This window comes from Ovis aries, chromosome 10 (genome assembly GCF_016772045.2).
Source record: "Ovis aries strain OAR_USU_Benz2616 breed Rambouillet chromosome 10, ARS-UI_Ramb_v3.0, whole genome shotgun sequence".
Taxonomy (NCBI): domain Eukaryota; kingdom Metazoa; phylum Chordata; class Mammalia; order Artiodactyla; family Bovidae; genus Ovis; species Ovis aries.
Window position 1 is genome coordinate 21,497,577 of NC_056063.1, and position 22,640 is coordinate 21,520,216.

Here is a 22,640-nt window from a genome sequence, read left to right on the forward strand (position 1 = left end):
AATAATCTTTTAGCCATACTGACTTAACCTAGGGAAGACTAAGCATCTTCTCTGATCTGACAGCTCTTCCTATGCAACTCTTTAAATAGTAACACAGTAAACAAATGTGATTTTTTTTAAAATACCATCTCTATTTTTATGAGGCAGAGGAAACAGATCTGTAATTTTCCAGAACCCCTCTAGGAAATCTCAAAGATAGTTTTAGGTGTAAAAAAATATCCTAAACAATTTTTTCCCAAAAAATATAGGGCTCAACCTGGGAATGCAAAACCAAAATTATTGTCAGAGGATACTTATCTTTAGATACTTAAGATAGCACAGGTGCCTAAAAAACAATACTTGGCTATCTATATAATCAGAGTAACAAGAAGACTTGGGAAATAAATACAGAAAGCAATACAGTCTTAAAGAATGTAGCTCTTTTTACAAATGAGGGCCCTTGTTCTTCTTTTCATTCCTTAAATAATCAAGAACTTTTCAAATCAGCATAAAGCTCTGAAAAGGATTTTGGTGAGACAAAATCTCTGCTAGCTAGGCAGATTCCATAGAAGGTAAGGAATATCCTTTTGCATTGTATCCAAGGCATTAATCAGCAAACTAAGGAAGCAAGCCATCAAAACCAAGGGAACTATACCAAGATTTTAATGTATTTTGCAGCTTTTTTTTTTTAAGACTCCCAAGTATTATAAACCAAAGCAAGCAAAATTCACTTTCCATGTTTTGTCCTTTATTTTTCTCTTTGATATTCTGGAACAAATTTATATTTTACTTTAAAATTGCCTTTTCCATTCAAGCTCTCTCAAAAGTATAAAATGGAGTTTTCCAGAGGCTACATGAGTAACATCATAATGTCCACAGAAAGAGATGAGTGTCTGGCTCTCTCCTACTAAGCCAGACATTAGAAAGACTTGCATAGATATTAATGCCATTTTGCCTTCAAAATATTTGGTTTTGGAAAATACATTTTTCCCAAAACATATGTTATTTGGTTAAAAGGGAATGGATTCATCATTGCTGTTTTCAGATGGATCAATAGTTTAAAAATTTCTCAGATTGATTTCAAGTATATTGATAGTTTTTGTTCGGTTGCCAAGTCATGTCCAACTCTTTGAGACTCCACAGACTGCAGCATGCCAGGCTTCCCTGTCCCTCACCGTCTCCCAGAGTTTGCCCAAGCTGATGTCCACTGAGTCAGTGATGCCTCCACCCATCTCACCCTCTGCCGCCCTCTTCTCCTTCTGCCTTCAGTCTTTCCCAGCATCAGGGTCTTTTCTAACGAGTTGGCTCTTCACATCAGGTGGCCAGTTATATTGATAGTTACCATCAGGCCACTTATATTGATAGTTACCACTCACTTAAACTAAAGCTCTTTGGTGTCCTCAAATAAGACTTGAGAATGTAAAGGGTCCTAAGAGACTAAAAAGTTTGAGAACCACTGCTTTAAAACTACTCTTTCATTTTTTTCCCTCCCCAAAACAAAAACACAGACACGGTTGTATTTCCTTCTCATCATTGCACCTGGCACCATCTCAGTCACTCATTTTAATTCTAGTAGTTAACCAAAGTAGCTAACTTATTTTGTAGAGAAGACTGGGAGGACAGAGGATATGGATAATTGAGAACTTTCCATGATAGGGAGCATCTTAGCACAGCTCACGAAATGTGACGTCAGCTTCTACTGCAATGTACGTCACTTTTACGTCCCTCTAAAGTGGTAAAAGAAAGGAACACGTTCATTTGACATGACTCATCTAAGTTATGTTGGACTTCCCAGGTGGCGCAGTGGTAAAGAATCCCCCTGCCAATGCAAAATATGCAGGAGATAGGGGTTCAATCCCTGGGTTGGGAAGTAGGAAATGGCAACCTGCTCCAGTATTCTTGCCTGGAAAATTCCATGGACAGAGAAGCCTGGCAGGGCAACAGTCCATGGGGTCAAAAAGAGTTGGACATGACTGAGCAGACACATGCCCAAGTTACAGTCTCTCTATAGCACATAAAAATAAGCAAACATGTATAATCTTAAATATTATGCTGTACAGTCAAAATTTCAGTAACTTATTTAGAAATGATCAAGACTTCCCTGGTGGTTCAGTGGTTAAGAATCCACCTTCTAAAGTAGTGGACACGAGTTCAAGCCCTGGTCAGGGAACTAAGATCCCACATGCCAAGGGTCTACTGAGCCCTCAAGCCACAACTGGAGAGAAGTCTGAATGCTGCAAGGAAAGATTCTGAATGCCCTAAGGCCCGATGCAGCCAAAAATAAATAGATTGATTTTTTTAAAAAAGAAAGAAATTATCCACTGTAGGTGTCTAGTGACATCAATTAGCTCAACTTACTATGATTCCATTGTAAATGACCCAAAGATCTTGGGGAATTATCTTTAAGTTGGTATGCTACAAAACATAACTGTTATGTAAAGTTTATGAGAAAAATTATTTAATTGAACACACTTGTTTTTCATAATCTTAAATATTATATAGGCATAATGTTAGCTTATTTGACCATTTATCCTATATAAATTTAGAAGAAATCAACCCAAGTAAAGCAAAATGTACATTTTCGTTATATTTAACATTAATAAAGCCAGAAAAAGACCTGGCTGTGTTTTGAAACTCATCACTCTAGTCATTTGCCAAAGATTTAACGTTAGTTTTGTGAACTTGGGAGTCTTAAAATATCACTGAGTTAGTATCTTCTATAAAATAATTTTTATTTTTAAGCCTAGTAAATTTAAAGCTTTAGAGGTTTAATTTCCTTATTTTCTGTGAAGTTCAGGAATATTCAATTTATATAAACATTTGCTTATCTTTATAAGCAAGTGCTTATAATTAACAGGTACCATAATCTAATTTATTGACACCTTCAGAAATAGGAAAGCGTTCCATACACAAGAGGTAAACACCCCCCTGAATTTCAGACAAAGACACACACAGCTTAACAGCTTCAATCCTACAACTGGAGGCACAAGTCAAAACTAAACACAAACACACACACACACACAATCACCAATCCAGATTTCACAGAGTTATTCTCTTTCCCAGTGAGCACAGAATTCTCAATTAATTAGAGCTCAAAACAGAAGAACATTCAAACAAAAACAGCCAAGAAACCAGACTCCCCATTCTTTCTCTCCCAAGATGGAGTAGATCTGTCATCTTTTGGTGGTGGTCACTAAATTGTCAAACCCTTAAACTGGATTCCCCACCAAGAGGGTATAACTTGTCAGCCATGTACCAACCAGAAAGAAAAATAAGACACAACCTGAAGAAAGAGGGCGTGAGAACTAGAGAGAGACACTCAGTGAACTCAAGTTGCTGCTGTGGATTCACCCTGGAGCCATGCTGGCACCTCGCATCCCAAGCAGCACAGGTTACCTGGCTCCATCAGGTGCCCGATGACCTTACAAATGTAACATGAACAGATGGCACAGATGTTAATTAATTGATCAGTTAAGGAACCAGTAAGATTATAAGCAGTTCAACAGCTTTTTTCCTTAAGTGTTGGTAATTGACAGAGACCGCCTCTTCTTGGGGCCTTAGCATCTCACATGAGCATTTTAAAAATTTGAACTATGGTTGATTTACCATGTTGTGTTAGTTTTAGATATACAGCAAAGTGATCCAGTTATACATACGTATATTTGTTGTTGTTTAGTCGATAAGTTGTGTTCCACTCTTTTGCAACCCCGTGGACTGTAGCCCACCAGGCTCCTCTGCCCTCAAGATTTCCCTGGCAAGAAGACTGGAGTGGGTTGCCTTTTCCTTCTCCAGAGGATCTTCCCAACCCAGGGATCAAAGCAGCATCTCCTGTGTTGGCCAGCAGGTTCTTTACCACTGAACCACTGCTGCTGCTGCTGCTGCTGCTAAGTCGATTCAGTCGTGTCCAACTCTGTGCCACCCCGTAGATGGCAGCCCACCAGGCTCCCCCGTCCCTGGGATTCTCCAGGCAAGAACACTGGAGTGGGTTCCCATTTCCTCCTCCAGTACATGGAAGTGAAAAGTGAAAGTGAAGTTGCTCAGTCGTGTCTGACTCTTAGTGACCCCAAGGACTGCAGCCTACCAGGCTCCTCCGCCCATGGGACTCTCCAGGCAAGAACACTGGAGTGGGGTGCCACTGCCTTCTTTGACTGAATCACTAGGGAAGCACACATATATATATATTCCATGTGCTATACAGTAAATCTTTGTTGTTTATTTTATATGTAGTGGTGTGTATCTGCTAATCCCATAATCAATATAAGCAATATTTTCTTAGTCAGTGTCCCAAGGCCAAAGAAATGAAAGCAAAATAAGCAAAGGGACCTACTCAAATTTACAAGCTTTTGCACAGTAAAGGAAACCATCAACAAAATGGAAGCACAACCTATGGAACGGGAGAAATTTGCAAAAGATGCACTCAACAGAGGCTTCATTTCCCAAATATACAAACACCTCAGACAATGCAACATCAGAAAACAAACAACCCAATCCAGAAAAATGGCAGGAGACCTAAGTAAGCATTTCTCCAGAGAAGACCTACAGATGGCCAACAGGCACATGAAAAGATGTTGAGCATCGCTAATTACTGGACGAGCATTTTGACTCATTCTAAATGTTGCAGATCTCAAGTGCTCTCCCGACGTTAGCATGCAGACCATTCCATTCCAGCCTCCAAGGTCTGCTCTTGGGCGGCTCTCAGGGGTGGGCCTGCACGAGACTTCCTGCCCTGGGGGCTCTCCCTGCCCTCGGGAACTGTCACTGACTCTTGCTTCTTCGGCAGTGACAAAGTCCAGGCCCTGTCCTATGCCCAGCACACGCGGCAGCTCATCTCCTGTGGCGGTGACGGTGGCATCGTGGTCTGGAACATGGACGTGGAGAGGCAGGAGGTAGGTTCACAGAAGGCTCGAGCCACCCTTCCATGGCCACCGGGCTGGGCTCTGCACCTCTGACTGCTGAGGAACGCCTCAGCCTCCCCTCCTGCTCACCTTTTTTTTTTTTGGTTGTGCTTTTCCCTAGTTGCGTCTAGCTGGGGCTGCTCTCTGCTTGCGCGCGGGCTTCTCATTGCAGTGGCTTCTCTTGCGGAGCGCGGGCTTTCGGGCACTCAGGCTTCAGTAGCTGCGGCACCAGAGCTCTAGAGCACAGGCTCGTGGTTGTGGTGCACACAGGGGCTGAGTTGCTGCGCCGCATGCGGGAGGTTCCCAGACCGGGGATCGAACCCCTGTCTCCGGCATGGGCAGGCAGATTCTTTACCACTGAACCACCAGGGAAGCCCACTTTTTTCTTTGAGAAAACCATGAAAATAAGACATGTTATTTCAGAAAATCAGAAAAACAATAATAGTAAAATAAAATACAATTCTAGTATGAAAGGAGCTTCCTTTTATAAGCCCCTCACAAAGCGACACATAATACTCACGCAGTGGAGATTCATAAGAAGACTGAGACTAAGCTGTTCAGACTTCAGATCAGTTGCACGATTTACAAGTTCAGAGAAGAAACATCTATTTTCAGGTAATTACAGCCCTTTGGTTTAAAGTGCACTATGAAAGCAGACAGCTTGGCACTTTATGTTATTGGGGGAAATGGTGGCTGGTGTGTGAGAAGTGGTATTTGATGAAGAATCCTAGTTTGGTATTAATAGAAATATTAGAAATAATTTTTTGTGCTTATGAGTCATATTCTAAACAGTTATCCAGATGTAAATACACACATTGTCATTTTTAAGCGTTTAAGTTTTGTCATAACATTTTTTCTTTTTTTTTCATTTACTGTTTACACATTTACAGAACATAAATTTTGCCAATTTAACCATAACATTCTTTTTTCAGTGAACTTGCTTTTTCATCATTCAGCATCATAACAGCTGGTTTGTTTACTGAACGTCCCCTTTGACAAGTACTTTGAAGTTAACCATTTTCTCATTTCCCTAGAATAATGCTGGGTAAATTTTCCCTTTGACCACGTGTGTTCTAATCTGTGTCCTCGCAGGATACAAGAATTAGAAGAGCAACACTTTAAAAATTAGACAAAGGCCATTTCCCAGCTTCTTTCCACAGCTTCATCCCAGTCTCATTTCAAGAGAGTCGTTGCCGTTACCCACAATGCCGTGCCTTTCCAATGCCAGTAATTAAATGCTTAAGAAGATTAAAGCTGATTTGCTCAAACCGTAAATCCACAGGAGTTCTATTAGTAACTAATTAAAATGATCCTTTCAGTCAGGAAGTGGGGAATTGTGGGATATTGCTTTTGAAAATACAATTTGGCCCTATTGGCATAAAGACAGTGTGTGCCAGCCAGGGACAGTCACGCCGGTGTGTCCAGGCTTCTTCCCAGGCCTGACTGACCAGACCCCAGGAGGGGAGCCGCTGCGCACACAGCCTCCACCCTCAATAGACAGAAGTCCAAGGAGGATACCAGTGCACTCTCCAGAGAAGGAAACCAGGCGGTTGGTCAGTGGGCAGTTCTTGGAGCTGGCTTGACATGCCGGCTTTTGACAGTGATGCCTTTTGATATGCAGATATATGGGCACTTGGTACTTGTAAATCTTCGCGAGTGATTTAAAGCTCTAACTGGGCGGTGGCGAGGGTTGCATCCATCTTTCGCAAGTGTCATATATGATAAACGTCCAGCCTCCCAGGTGGATCCGTGGGGCTGCTTTCCGGCTGTGGCAGGTACCATGCGGCGCTCAGCTTGGGAAGCCTGAGACATAATGAAACTGTCCCTGCCCCGAAGGGCTGGTAGCCTTTCTGGAAGAAAAGACGTGGAGGGGAAAGCTTCAGAAAATGATTTGATGGTATAAATAAATCAACCACAGTTGATAGGAGTCAGAGCATCAGAGCTGGGGCTTGTCACCATCAGCTCACATTCCAGCGAAGGGTTTGTGGCAGGAGAGAGTGAGCACACCCTGACCAAGACGAAACACAGGAGTGGTTGCGTGCAGAGCAATGGACGCAGAGCGGATGGGGTGGCAGCCCAGAGGGTGGGCAGGTGGGAGAAGGCCTTGAGTGGCTGAACACAGATCTGTTTGACATCTTGATGTAGGTTAAACGTGTGTTTATACATTTAACGAAATCTGATTTTTCACAATTTTTTTTATTTTTTAAGTATACATAATACATGTTCTTTGTAGAAAAATTACAGTGCTCCTTAACAAAGAAAATGTCAGTTACTCAGGGTTGTTGCTGAGTCGCTAAGTCATATCCCACGCTATTGCAACCCCATGGACTGTAACCTGCCCAGGCTCCTCTGTCCATGGGATTTCCCGGGCAAGAATACTGCAGTGGGTTGCCATTTCCTTCTCCAGGGACTCTTCCCCACCCAGGGACTGAAGAATCTAGTGGATTCTTTACAGCTTGGCCACCGGGGAAGCCCATCCATGATATTACCACCCAGAAATTTCACTCTTCACATACTGGCAAACATCCCTTCTTACATTTTTCTCTGCAGATAACACGTTAGATTTTTGTTTTTTTGACAAAAAAGAGAATCATACTACACATGCTGATTTCTCACCACCGCCCCCCCTTTTCAGAGCCCTACTCTCAGCTCCCTCCTCTTAGACACCCACTAATGTATTTTATACACATTCTAAACCTGCATGCTTCCTTGTAAAACATGGGTGTGTGTGTGTGTTTTGTAAATCTTCCTTATTTTCCTACATCATAACTGTTCAGAAAAATCACAACATAGATAAGTCTTTTAGGGTTAAACTGTTGTCTTCAGCTAAGAAACTATGTATTATTTTATTGATCTGTCTTTACATGAATTAGGGCATGAAAATTACCAGGCAAGTTGAAACTTACTTCTTTCCCTCAGGTGGTTGTTTTTTTTTGTTTTTTTTTTTAATGTATTATCATTCTTTCTGTACCCTTGTCACTGCACTCTGCATTTTTAATTTTTTCGGTCATGCTGTACAGCTTGTGGGATTTTACTTCCCTATCAGGGATATGACTCAGGCCCCCTGCATTGGAAGCTCAGAGTCTTAACTAGTGGACCACCAGGGAAGTCCCTTTTCCTCAGTTTTAATAAAATAAATAAACTTTCTTAAAATGTCACCTTTTTACTTTCTTTTTTTTTTTTTCTCCTGAGAAAATATATAGCTTTAGGTTTGTGTCTGCTTAAAGCTAGGGGAGAACTTCCCCAGGTTCAATGCCTGGTCCTGGAAGATTGCACATGCCATGGGGCAACTAAGCCCGTGTGCCACAACTATTGAGTCTGCGCTCTAGGGCTGGTGCAGAGAAGACAGTGGCACCCCACTCTAGTACTCTTGCCTGGAAAACCCCATGGACGGAGGAACCTGGAAAGCTGCAGCCCATGGGGTCGCTAAGAATCAGACACGACTGAGCGACTTCACTTTCACTTTTCATTTTCATGCATTGGAGAAGGAAATGGCAACCCACTCCAGTGTTCTTGCCTGGAGAATCCCAGGGACGGGGGAGCCTGGTGGGCTGCCGTCTCTTGGGTCACACAGAGTCGGACACGACTGAAGCGACTTAGCAGCAGCAGGGCTGGTGAGTTACAACTACTGAAGCCCTAGAGTCCATGCTCAGCAACAAGAGAGCGGCCCCTGCTTGCTGCAACTAGAGGAAGCCTGTGCAAAGCAATGAAGACTCAGTGCACCCAAAAATAAAGTAAATTTTTACAAAAGAATATAAGGATTCTTTTTAAAATAAAAAATAAAGGTAGGGAAATGGACTAACCCTGCTGACTCTGACATGACAGCAGACTAGTGCTTCTCTGAGTACCCACTGTGGTCGGGTCCTGTCCCCCCAGCACATGTAGCTGCATGCCAGTGTAATAAGCAGATGCATATAATTGTACACAGTCAGAGAATATAATTGCATATGATCAGAGTATGAGATAATTGCATATGATCAGAGACTATGAGATAAAGTCCTAAACCAACATAGCTGTCTGTGGTGTGGCCCCTACATCCAACCCCTCCAGCCTCAGCCCTTTACACCCTCTCCCACCCCCAGCCCTTCTCTCCCCACCCCTACACTGTGCTCCAGCCATCCTGCCCCTCTCTCAGCCCCATGTGCCTGGTCTCCTGAAATTCATCCCCAGATCTCAGCTTGTTATCATTTGTCAGAGATAAGTCCTGAACCCCAGCCTAGATCATCCTGTTCTCATAGCTCTCTGTGCTTCTTTCTCTGACCTTTGATCCTTCTGTTTCAAATAATGAAAGTGAAGTCGCTCAGTCGAGTCAGACTCTTTGCGACCCCATGGACTGTAGCCTACCAGGCTTCTCCGTCCATGGGATTTTCCAGGCAAGAGTACTGGAGTGGGGTGCCATTTCCTTCTCCAGGAGATCTTCCCGACCCAGGGATTGAACCTGGGTCTCCCGCATTGTAGGCAGACGCTTTACCGTCAGAGCCACCAGGGAAGTTAACTACTATTGATATGATTATCATGTTTCATCTTCCCTGTTAAATTATAAGCTCCATGATGTTAAATTCTTCTTCTTCCCCACTACATCCCCAGGACCTGACACGTCACAAGGCATTCAGTAAATATTTTTTAAATGATTGAGAAATCATGTGTTTCTCAGGGACACACCCTGACTGCGTGTCAGCAGTGTCGACGCTTCCACGGTCCTCACTTCTTCTCACTGTCACCTGTTGTGTGTTTTGTTTGGCAAGACCCCTGAATGGTTGGACAGTGATTCCTGCCAGAAGTGTGACCAGCCTTTTTTCTGGAACTTCAAGCAAATGTGGGACAGTAAGAAAATTGGCCTGAGACAGGTGGGTGATATGCTTGCTTCATCAAAACGTTATCACCTAGAAATGACTTTACCTTGTGATCTTGGAAGAAATAACACCCTTGGGTGGGAGCTGTGACGGGGCTAAGTTATTCTCTTGGAGTCGCTTATGCCGAATTTATTCCCTTTCTCTACTGAAGCTCATTCCTACTGGATTTAGCTTCTGTAGTGACTTGTTCCCAGTAGTTAAGAGATATGATTTTAGAATTCTAGTGGCATCTAGTGAAATATACCTTAAAATTAGAGAGGCCGAGCTTAGCTCAAATGGTACCAAACCATGAAATTATGTAAGTGATACTTATTTCTCTTTAATTTCATTTTCATTCCTTCCATCTTAGTTTTAGTTATTTAGATCTAGTTATAAGAGCATTTTCAGCCTGATTCTATGGTTGGGTTTGGTCTGCCCTCCCGGGGAAATCAAATGCCAGTCCCCCAGCTTGAGCACGGCCAACATGTAGACAGTGAATTGAGCCTGGTTTCATCCCAGTTCTTCACGGAACAGTGTGATCTCTGGAGGTGGCACTTCCTCCGTAAACCCTGTGCACACCCAACACCCTTAAGATAACCCGACTGCTGGAGGTTCACATTGATGATAACCGGAAAGGACCAAGACTGGGGAAAGGGGCGCCGTGGCACAATCAGATTTACTTCCTAAACAGTTCTCATTCTGAGTAAACAGAATCCAAAAAGAAGAGCCTCTGGCTCGGGCTTCCAGTGCGCTGGGGGCCTCCCGCTGAGCATCCGCACCTGGGGCTGTGGGTCACGCCTGGGCGTTCCTGGCCCGCGGAGGCGCGCAGGCGCAGTGAGCACGTTTTCTCTCCCTCCAGCACCACTGCCGCAAGTGCGGGAAGGCGGTCTGCGGCAAGTGCAGCTCCAAGCGCTCCCCGATCCCGCTGATGGGCTTCGAGTTTGAAGTGAGGGTGTGTGACAGCTGCCACGAGGCCATCACAGACGAGGAGTAAGTCACAGCAGCCTGAGGAAATGTCGAGGTTAAGGGGCGAGTGCGGTCCGAGCGCTGCACCGAGCCCCGCGGCCATGAATAATGGCACCCGGGCTCCTGGTGGCTTCCAGTACGGACCGTGGCAGGTGGGCAAAGCCCTCCTTTCCACCAGGAGGTGGTGTCCCCTTGTGAGGCAGGAGAGAGTGCAGCGCTGAGAAATCATCTCTGCGCTGTTGTCAATCCCAGGGGTGTGTGCACTGAAAATAGATATTCTTGGAGCAAATTCTCTGCCTGCTAATTTACTGGAGAATTGCCCGGGAATACAGGAGCCTGAGCTTCACTGTTAGACCCAGTTGGTATCTTTGCGTTAGTGAATAAGCCCACGGGCTCCAGAGGTTTTATTTTCCAGAAAGAGCCAAATCTCTTCTCCTAAGAGTCTTGTACCACCAGTTGTCCAGCTGCAGAATCTTGCTGGTTGGCCTTGCCCAATAACCCAGAACCTGAGATTACAGTGCTGTTTTTTTGGTGGGGGGTGGGGGGTGGGGGATGCAGATCCATGTTGCCTTGTTCTTTTCTTTCTTTAAAATTTAAAATTTTAAAAAGTTTTCTTGGCCATGCTGCACAGCATGTGGGTTATTAGTTTCCCAACCAAGTATGGAACCCTCACCTCTCCCATTGGATGCTCAGATTTTTAACCACTGGACTGCCAGGAAAGACCCCATGTTATCTTTTTAATGTTAGCTGTTGCAAACTGCCTTCCATGTAAACAGAGTGTTCTTCTCCAAATGTCCCTTTTAGTGAATTAGAATCTCATAGGGGACTTGTCTGCCCAATTCTCACCACCACCCCTCATATAATGTAGTAAAATCATTTTAAGTACTAGATGGATGTCCTAAAAGCTGCATATAAGTAGAAACATATTTCAGATGCACTCAAGGAGGTCAGCATTTAGAGGAAATTCTTGGCAAGTTAATAAAACAAAACATTCTTTTGCAGATAATCCTCCTGTTGATGTATATGTTTTTTATTCATATTTAGTCACAGCAAATATAAATTAAGATGCCCTTGCATAAGTAAGCATTTATGTTCACTGATTATTTTCTGCTCATCGTATGTGATGGAATTAATAAAAGAGTGCTTCTCATTAAATTAAGGAGCTGCAAGAGACTTTAGGGATATTCCCGTTGAATTCTTCATTAAAGACACAGATCCAGAGGGTCTAAGTGACTACAGATTAAACCTAATTCCTTAATTCTAAATATTTTAAAGCAATCATCATTTTTAGGATACTGAAGATCTGTTCTCCAGATTGAGCAATTAACAGCTGTCTTCAGAGAGCCCACTGCTGAGGAGTGGGAACTTGAAACATGATTAGAAAACGGCAGCCTAATCCCCTATGTTGCTGTCCCACATCACTGGTTCTTCTGCCTCTTCCCTGTGGGTGCATTTTGCATTGCCTCTAGAGCATCTAGGCAGTTACCAGCTTTCTTACTAAAAGAATGCAAGTCTTAAAAAAATAAAAAGCAAGTAACAGTGTTTGTTTATATATTGTTTTACTTGTTAAAGCATTAGAATGCCAAAGAAAAACCTGAGCCTGCATTTATACCAGGGTAAAGAAGAGAAAAAATAAACAGCCCTTAGATGAAAGCGATAGTGTCTTAGGCATTTTAACGAGTGTGCCTTTTTTAAAATGAAATAGACCAAAGTAGACTTTTATCAGCAAGTCCTTCTGAGATCAAACTTAGCAAAAGCACAGTGGGTTATTTTAAAGATTTGTTAATAGCACGGGTGGAGAATCTCAGACTCAATCAGAGCAACAAATTTCTCCAAAAAGTTTCTAAAGAAATTTCATCATCTCTTGACCATTTTGGACCGTCTAAGAATCCTTTCACTCTTTTCATCGCCAGGGAATAAAAGTAGCTCTGAGGAGCATCTCTAACGGTGAGGTCGTTTGAGGCATTTGGCTAAAAATTAGAGCTTACTGTCACTCTAGATCTTCTTCATTTATATACTCTGCCTTTCACTTCTGGAAACTTCCTCTGCTCCCTCCAGACGCGCGCCCACCGCGACCTTCCACGACAGTAAACATAACATCGTGCACGTGCACTTCGACGCGACCAGAGGATGGTTACTGACTTCGGGAACTGACAAGGTTATTAAGGTAGGACGCCATCGTATTTCCGGAGCTTTCTGTCTTTGCTGTGGTTCAGTCACTCAGTCATGTCCAACTCTTTGGGACCCAGTGGACTGCCGCCCACCAGGCTTCCCTGTCCTTCACCATCTCCCAGGGCTTGCTCAAACTCATGACCATCGAGTTGGTCCACTTCCATCTTTGGCCCTAAGTAAATGTACAGAAGCATCAAGACGATGTGAGGTGAGCTCAGAAACTTTCTCTTAAAGCTTCCCCTGAGCAATGAGAACCCACTACACACCACGTATAGTCACTGACTATACTTGCCAAAATGAGACCTGGCCCTCCCCTCAAAGGAACTGCTAGTCTGCTGGGGACATACTCTTAAGAAGACAGTTAATTATTATTAACATGTTATTAACATGTTAATTATTATTAACAATTATTAACATGTTCAGCAGCCAAAGAGTGAAACGGACAAGTTACTGGGAGAGTTCAGGGGAGGAAGATGGTGCTACTGGCCTTGGCTTCGTGAGGACAGTAGATTTTGAGCCAAGCGTTGGATAAGCCAACAAGTAATAAACAAAATCTTTTCCCAGTGAGATCAGTTAATCCAGGAGCAGTCCTCCAGGGCCTCTCCAAGATCTGTGCTAGGCCACGTGGATTCCCTGCCCAGGCCAAAGCGCAGGACCAAAGAGGTCATGCCCACATCATTCATTCTCTGAGGCTCCCAGTGGCAGAGGCTCGCCTGGTTCACTGAGCCCAACTTCCTGGGCCTCTTCTGGTTCCTTCGTGGAGGCAACCGCAGGATAAGGTGGTTTGAATAACCCTCTTTGGAAGCCACCAGTCTTATGTGACTTCTTAAAGTAAATTCTGGGCACCTCGGTTCCTTTATTTCTGAAATCGAGACATCTCGTAGAACTGTTTGGAAGATGAGATGAGATACGGAAAGGACACATCTGGCTACCCATTTGTTGCCTTATAGTGTTACTTCCCTTCTTCCTTGAATAAATCTCATCTGCCTTTATTTTCCATCAGCTGGATTAAAACTTCCAGCCGCCTTTGTCCTGTTTTTGAGGGTTATGTTGAACTTTTTGATGGATAAGTACTACCGTATAGATTTATCCATGATGCTCAGATAGTACTCAGTTCCTTGTTAAGTGAAAAAATGCGCTTGAATTCAGTTACAAGGACTCTTTATACACTTTATATGGCTCCTCAACCCAGCTGAATGGCAGTTCATCAGTGCACAGTCACTCAGTCGTGTCCCACTCTTTGCAACTTCCCCGTGGACTGTAGCCCACCAGGCTTCTCCATGCGGGGGATTTTCCAGGCAAGAATACGAAAGTGGGTTGCCGTTTCCTTCTCCAGGTGTTCATCAGAGATCTTTTTCTTCTTACAGTTGTGGGATATGACCCCAGTCGTGTCTTGATGCCCCTTCCAGGCGCCAGAAAGACAGAATTTACTCAAGAAACGGTTGTTCTAACCCCAGTCACGACTGGAGCAGTAAAGCAGATGTGTGAGTGGCGGGAGAGAAGCCGAAAAGCTGAGCTGAGAGCTGAGCTTGCGCGTCGCCTGCACGCGTGGCGGTGAGCAGTCAGTGAGCTCTTGTGAGGGAACTCTTTCAACTTGTTCATACAATATAAAAAGAGGATATTTTTTTAACAAATGGTTTATACAGTCTGGCTCTGCTCCCTTGTTTTGAGTATACCGAAAACTCAGTGTGGGGTGTTTTCAGTTTTATATTGGTCAACACGGTTTTAGCTGTTTCATTGTGTGGGAGAAACGAGGATTGTATAACTATTCAGGGTATTTGGGGTCGTTGTGAAGTAGTTTCCGTGTTTCTCTCCCTTGGGCACATATCCTGTGGTCTGCGTCTTCCCCCCGCTCAGCTTCCTCCACTGTTCCCCAGAGTGAGCATATTCACAATTTATTTGCAGTGTTTGCTTTCGTAGGAGTCCCTTTCCGTTGAGAGATCTGGAAAACCATCCTTGTGGTTTTCCCAACTGATTTCTTAAATTGCCCGAAGGGTGATCCATTTGTAATGTCTAGATCTTACGAGAGTGGAAATGACCTTATAATTTCTGCCTCAGTTTTTCTCTTTCCCACATTAAAAAAAGAGAAAAAAAAAATTGCTGTGAGAAAGCCACTCTCAGCCACGGAAGTAGATTATCAAACTCAGACCTTCAACTCTCAGTGCCTGGATCCTTCCTAACTCAGTGGGAGCTTTCTGAGCCTTTCGGGTTTTAGTTTTATTGACACTGCTCTCCTTCGCTCGTGATATTAAAAACAAGCAAAACAGAACAACAAAACCCTGTGTCCTTCAAGAAGAGTGTCTTTGAGATCTGTGGTTCTGTGTGACATCACCTCTGAACTTGAACATGTTCGTTGCTGTGAGGTTGCATGCTGCTTTATTCCTCACTGTCTGTATTTGCTTCCCCTTTCAAAACCAGATATTGAAAGATTTTTATCTTCGTGTATTTCATCAGAACACTTTGCAGGCTTTAATACTGCAACTGCGTGATCTGAGACATAAAAGGTACTCAGGCCTACAGCTCATGCTGTGTGTTCCAGTTGGGAATGTACAGAAAAGAGGGGGAGGGGAGGCTTTAGGAAATGAACCTGAAGAACCTTGATTTTTAAGGGAATCCAATCAACTTGATAAACTGAGATATTCTTGTGTGTAGAGACCCCATTTGGGACACTTATTTTCAACCTGTAAAAGTAGAATTTAAACGAGCAGCAGGCATGTCCTTTGTGCCCACCTCCTTCTCAGCACTTTACCGGGACCACCTCATTCATCCCTCACCCGTCAGGAGCATCAGGGGACCCCTGAGTCCTTGGGGTTCACACGGTTACACAAAGCCTTGCAGATCCACAGGCCAATGACTTGCCCTTCTCTTTGTGAGCCCTACCTCCGCAGGGTCTTGTCCTCTGCTGACTTGACAATTGAGGGTGGTTGTAGTTTCTCCCCTCGCGATCATTCATTACTTTTCTAACTGGGAGAAGGACTCCCAACCAGACTGGGATAACCGCTCCCCCCACCGCCACCCCAACACTGACCAGCTGTGCTTCCTGGTGACAGGCCTCCTCGAGATGGTTCTGCTGCTGCAGCTTTGGGGCACAGGACAGTGGGTGTGCCCCGTGCAGCCATGGTGCAGGACAGCCATGACCTGGGAAATCAGGGCAGATCAGCCCACGTGACCATACTCTGAGGCTGTGGACACAGACACTGCACCATGCAGCAGCAGTTACCACTTGCCACTCAGCTGCCCCCTCCGCCCTGCCCTTGCTGGCCATCAGTGAAAGCCATTATAACTAACCTGAGTCTCTTCTGCACGGTTGTGAGAGAGCTTTAAAAAAGGGAATTCAGTTTAAAATACTCAAATATCTGTTTTGTAGTTTACTGCTAGAACCTGGAGCCACTTACGGAGTTGTGCGTAATAAAGAACAATGTGGTAGACGTGATTAGTGAAATGAATGGCTGTCTTCTCCCTTCCTTTGGAGCGTGGCCTGAATACAGAGAGGCACACAGTGTCAGGGAAGCGGTGGGTCAGGTGCCCAGCAGACCTGACGTGGTTCTGGGTTGGGTCGAGATGAGCTCGGATCACGCCGGGGAAGCTGCTTGTCCCCTTTGGGTCTCCTGTGAGCCTGTGATCGCTCTGGTCTGTGAGCCCGCCCTTCAGTCCACCCGCCTCCCTCCCAGCACGGCTGTGCCCCCAGCCCACGAGCCGCTCAGAGGCGGAGACCAGCAGACACACCTCCAGGTGGTGAGAGTCGCGGCCAGCCACCACAGACGTGTCAAGGTGCCCGCTGCTCTGCTCTTTCATTTCTCCTCATCTCTGTAGGTGCTTATAGTTTGGTGAGAAGCCCTTAGCATGCCAACTGTGTGTGTTTATAATACTGTGAATCCTTGAGTATTACATTCCCACCACCATTTGTGTAACTCATCGATATGTGTTGGTGTTGGGGTGCCTTCCAAGCATTTTATGGAATAGAGGCTTCATTCATTAGGAGCAAAAGCTGGCGCCAGCACTTGGCTTGTCTCCTGTCTGGGTTAACTCTCATCGTTCTTGTTTTACCCCACTGGAATTGCACTTTATATATATATAATTTTTCTTTCTGCTCTATTGCTTCAACACACAGAAGCGCTGGCAAGTCAAGCCTAGCACGATCAATGCTGGGAAGTGGCACCCCCACACGTACCATGCTTGTGCCTTTTATTTGGTAGGGCAGAGCCAATCCCATGCTCCGTCTCTCCAGAGAAATGACCTTCCTGGACCCTTTAGCTGCCTGGGTTGTCTGCACAGCAGCAAAAGTGGTTTTAGATGAAGTACTTGGAGTCATGTGTCTTTTTTTTTTTAATGAGGTCAGTCAACCGTGGTGTGTCTCTCACTGGATTGTTTGAATGTTATGCAAAGAATCGTAAAATCACAGACCTGGAAGGGACTCATCAGACCTCTAGAATGTTCCAAGCACAGTCACACCAAGCAGTTAGATACAACTGAGGTATCGGCAAAGGGAATCTATAAGAATTTTGGAACAACAGTTGCTTTTTGAATGTGAACTCGTAATGGTGTGAGTGGGAGGAATGACTTCGAGGCTCAAGGCAGGGAGTGCTCAGAACGGGGTCTGGTCCTCTCGTCGCAGGCAAATCTGATACCTCCTGTGGCTCCGAATGGGTGGGCTCATGCAGCGAGGTAGTCACTGCAGGCCTCCATCAGCTCAACCAGCTTCCTATGCTCGCCCCACTGACCTCGCCAGCTGCGCAGTCTAAGTGGAAGTCAAGGGGACTGAAACTGCACCTTGCCCTCTGCCTGCAGGGGGCCCCGGCGAGTCTTGTTGCCCTTCTCATGAAATGCCACCTTTCCCTATTTTTGATACTCATTTTTTCAAAAGCCTAATGTATTTTTGCTTGACATCAATCAAATTTTAAAGCCTGAATTTTACCTTTTAAGCAAGGGACTCAGTCTGAACTATGTATCAAAGTTACCAGACATAAATATCCATTAAATGAGATCCCTTTGGTTTTGCCTTTTCACAGTAGTTTAATTCTAAGTGACCTTGTCCACTAAGATTTCTGTTTTAAAATGAAAGAAAACATTTTGCCAATGCTTTTTGGCATTTTCTCTCTCCTCTAAAACAAAGTTAAGTTGCATTTTTCTGGATGTGAGGGTGGCTGTCTATCAACGTGACGGGGAAACAGAGATTAAGTCCATCCGGAGCACCGAGGGATCTGTATCACCCTTGAGTCTCTTAACTCTCATAGTCCAGCCCTTTGCTGAGTGTCCACCACACACCAGTCTTTGAACCAGGCCTGGGGTCAAGAGGTCCATTCTGTGGCTTGGGCAGAGGCCACACAGATGAGTTGGTGTTCAGTCGCTCAGTCGCGTCCGACTCTTTGCAACCTCGTGGACTGCAGCATGCCAGCCTTCTCTGTTCATCACGAACTCCTGGAGCTTGCTCAAACTTATATCCATGGAGTCAGTGATGCCATCCAACCATCTCATCCTCTGCCGTCCCCTTCTCCTCCTGCCTCAATCTTTCCCAGCATCAGGGTCTTTTCCAATGAGTCAGCTCTTTGCATCAGGTGGCCAAAGTATTGGAGCTTCAGCTTTAGCATCAGTCCTTCCGATGAATGTTCAGGACTGATTTCCCTTAGGATTGACTGGTTCCATGTCTTTGCTGTGGCTCATTTCTACGCCACGTGGTGACTCTGGTGACAGACGGCGTGGGGTCCCGTCCCAGGATACACAGGTGCTCTTGCACCCACAGGGGAGAGGAGAACCCAGAGGAAAGGACTCCAGAGCTGAGAGTTAAATGAAGAGTTGGAGTGAGCTGAGGAAGGACCTGAGTTTCCAGACTGTGGAAGCAATGCCAGCAAAGGCCAAGACCTGCGCCAGCCTGGCACCGGGGTCCCACCTGGGGTTTGGAGCTCCAGAGTAGTGCGTGTGCAGCTGCAGTCCTGGAGCCTGCTGTCCTCTCGTCACTGTCAGACAGGATGCTCATGGCCACAGGGGGAGGGAGGCAGCCCACAGTTCGCCAAGCACCTTTACCCAGAGGCTTGCCAGACAAGTCCAGTCTTCCCGCAGCTGAGGCCAGTATCAAAGTTTCTTTTTCTTTGGAAACACCTGGAATTATCTTTAAAAGGACCCCTGGTTAACTAATTTTTGAACTTTGTTGGGGGGCACAGCCACTCACTGGAGGCTATGAGGTGGGGCTGGAGACCACTGCTTGCCTGGTTTTGGTCTGGACAACCTTGTTGTGAGCTCAGTCGCTCAGTCGTGTCCCACTCTTTGCGACCCCATGGACTGTAGCCCGCCAGCCTCCTCTGTGCATGAGATTCTCCAGGCAAGAATACCAGAGTGGGTTGCTACTGCCTTCTGCAGGGCTCCTTCCCCACCCAAGGATTGACCCCAAGTCTCTTACATCTCCTCCATTGTCCGGCAGATTCTTTATCACTGCCACCTGGGAAGCCCCTTGATGAGCTTACAACATACTAATCCCATTATTCCCTGGCTGCTCTCCTTTGAAAAGGACAGCCCTTGACCTGTGGAGGAGCCCATTCTGGACAGCAGAGGCCCTGCACGTGTGTGATCTCCGTGAGCAAGCAGGCCGCTGCTGTCCTCATCTGCCTCTGGCCTCACATCCCTCCTGCAGCCGTGGGTCATCTCAGTACAGTGTGGTAACTGTGATAAATGCTCAGGCAGGGGCACTCGCTGAGGGAAGGGAACATTTTTCTCAATTTAGCGACTGTAAAAGGGCTCTGTAGACCCAGCTGTGCGGAGCCCGGGGCCCCCTCATCCCATGGTGGGCTTTGGTCCCTCCTGTTACTTGTACTGCACCCACTGGCCTTTTTCCTCCAGTGCCCGAGTATCACATGTCTGTAACTTAATTCAGGAACGTCCATATTCGTTTTTAAACTTGAACTCAACTTGACCATCAAAAACTAGATACACATCAACCCTTAGGTTTTTAGTTTGTCATTTTGCCTTTCAAATTTATCCCTTCCACGGGGAAGCCTGTCTGGGCCTAACACAAGAAAGCAGGGTGTAAAATTAGATCTGTCCAGCACTGGAAGGGGATTCCTCCATGGTATTTCTTATGCCAGGGAATTTTTGAACAGCAAGTCCATAGCCCCTTGTCTAGTGGAGAAGCTGTGGAAAGGAGATTAAAAGCCTTGAATAAAAGTTGAATTCGATGATCATGCTTAAGATCCCTTCCAATCTGTGATGCTACGATTCTATGACTGTTGTTACTCATTGGACTAACCTGGCCATTACCAGTGACCTGCCTGCTCGTGGCTGACTTAACTCAGGTAAACGGGAGTGTCCCCCACTGCCTTTGTCTGGTGTCACATCAAGTAAACCGCTGCCTGTATTTTCCCATCTAGAGCCCAGGAGGTTTGAAAAAGGCTGGAGAAGGCAGAGGTCAATCATGGTACCATCTCATTAAAAACAGATACCTCAGAATGTTCACCTCTGTGGATCCAAGTGTATCTGACTTTCTTGGGAGAGAAAGGGAATAATTGCAGGTTGGCTTCAAGGTTAGATTTGGAATGCCACCTTGATATTTAGGATCCTTTCTCCTCCCCACCCCCACCCCCCACTCCCCGTCCTGGTTCTCTGGGAAGCATGAGAGAGTAAACTGTAATACAAAAATGGGAACCGGTTTGAAAGAAGTACTTCTCTTAAAAACACTCTTCCCTTCATTTAAATGGATGGCCGCCTTATGTTAGTAGCATATGAAGTATGGACCAAAATACTTGTGTCGCTGGTAACCGATGTATACTTACATATTTGTGTTTTACGCCATCTGCCTTTTTTTTTTCTCAATGTACTGTCATTTTGCAGAAGAAAATACATGAAAAGTACAAAAAACTGTTACTAACTGGACAACCGGGAAGGTGCTAGCCCCACATTCGTGCCTGCCTCCCACTGACTCCGTAACCAGGGACACGGACGCTTCCATCCTGCATGCCCATCAGCCTGCAGCCCAGTCGGAGCCTGGCTGCCGCGGCACGTTGCTTTACAAAGTGTCTTTTTTTCTTTCTTTATGAAATGAGATTGTCCAAGGGGTCAGGCTGAGAATGTCATAAGCCCAAAGCTGGAAGAGGTTTCTCAAACGTGGTTCTAGCTGAACCCCGCTGGCATCACCACGCCCTCTACCACCAGATACCACCGGTCAGACCAAGCAGTCTTGACATTGACTTCCTGAATGTGACTAGGTGGGAATGAGCCAGGATTTCCCACAACGTTAAATGTCTGCTGAATGTTGTGAATGTTCCTGAACTCTGCTCACTTTCCCTTTGTGCTTCCCTCTAACCAAAATGTATGTGTAGCCACGACCTCTGTCAACCCAGTGCAAGCTGCCGCCACGGTTTAAAATAAACCTCTGTGGAAACCTTCCTGTGGGCATGTTATTGTCGTCGAGCTGTGCCCTGTGACCATATGCCCCCCAGCAGCCCTGCGTCGGTGTTCACCAGGGCTGGCTGAGGGGTCCTTTTTGTTTTATCTTTCACATAGTGAAAAAAAAATGAAAGTCACTCAGTTGTGTTCAATTCTTTGCCACTCCTTGGACTGTAGCCCACCAGGCTCCTCTGTCCATGGGATTCTCCAGGTAAGAATGCGGGAGTGGGTTGCCATTTCCTTCTCCAGGGGATCTTCCCGACCCAGGGATTGAACCTGGGTCTCCTGCTTTGCAGGCAGATTCTTCACCACCTGAGTAACCAGAGAAGCTGCGTAAGGCTGCTGTGTGGTTGATAAGCTTTCCAAATGAAGTGAGAGAGGACTCAGGAAAAATGCAGCCAGGGAGAGCCTCTATAAACACTCATGAGACCCAGGACTTCCCTGGTGGTCCAGTGGCTAAGACACCACGCTTTCAATGCAGGGGGTGCAGGTTCAATCCCTGGTCTGGGAACAGATCCCACAGGTCATGCAGCACAGCCTACCCCCACTGACCAAAAAAAAAAAAAAAAAGCATGAGGCCTATTTATGGATTAAAATTGTGAAGCAATCAATGACTTGTGCTGTGCTAGGTCGCTTCAGTGGTGTCCGACTCTGTGCGACCCCATGGACTGTAGCCCACCAGGCTCCTCTGTCCGTGGGATTCTCCAGGCGAGAATACTGGAGTGGATTGCCATGCACTCCTCCAGGGAATCTTCCCTACCCAGGGATGGAACCCTCCCCCTCTTATATTTCCTGCCTTGGCGGATGGGCTCTTGACCACTAGCGCCACCTGGGAAGGGCCAGTGGGTGGGGCAGCTGAATTGCCCCCTCCTCCAGCCTGCCTGTCAAAGCGCAGCCCCACCCACACCCAGCACTCCAGCGCCCCCTACTGTCCTTCAGGAAGGGAGAGATGCAGGCTGGTGGAGCCGGTGCTCACCGCCCTTTCAGGCAGACCCACCAAAAAGCCCCTTTCTTGGAGCTCCCTGGCTAAGAGCCCGATTTGAGCACCTCAGGTATCTCCGAAGCCTGGCATGGTGGGACTGGCTGAGCTGTGCCCGCCCCTCCCCGGGTCCTCCTCCTCCGTTGATCCCTAGTTACATTCATTTCCCCTTGAATGTACAGAGTATACGTAGAGCTTTCCTAAATCTGTTCACCGATTGTGTTAGAGCTCTCCCTGGTTTCACTAAGACATAAAATGCAAATAATTTAAGTTTTACCAAACGGCAACACCAGATTGCCAAGTGCATAATTGAAGCCGCTTCTAATCTTAATTAGCATCTGTAAACCAGGCCTCTAGTGACTGCTTGTAAATCAGCACTGACCCTCGGTTCCGCCTTGCCCCTGAAGCCTAAGGGCCAGGCCAGGGCAGTGTAGCACCCGCTCC

General features: G+C 45.8%; 1 protein-coding gene across 2 annotated transcripts in view; it reads left to right on the top strand.

Annotated features, from left to right (window-relative positions):
* The window catches only part of WDFY2 (WD repeat and FYVE domain containing 2), a 183,924-nt gene extending 162,708 nt beyond the window's left edge, over positions 1-21,216 (top strand). For both annotated transcript variants that reach the window (XM_027973574.2, XM_060394375.1), the window contains 5 exons: positions 4,760-4,865; positions 9,620-9,721; positions 10,566-10,696; positions 12,731-12,839; positions 14,212-21,216. In XM_027973574.2, the coding sequence (XP_027829375.1) occupies positions 4,760-4,865; positions 9,620-9,721; positions 10,566-10,696; positions 12,731-12,839; positions 14,212-14,241 (478 nt within the window). In that variant the 3' untranslated portion in view covers positions 14,242-21,216. The remainder of the gene's footprint in view (positions 1-4,759; positions 4,866-9,619; positions 9,722-10,565; positions 10,697-12,730; positions 12,840-14,211) is intronic.
* Positions 21,217-22,640: the final 1,424 nt, after the last annotated feature.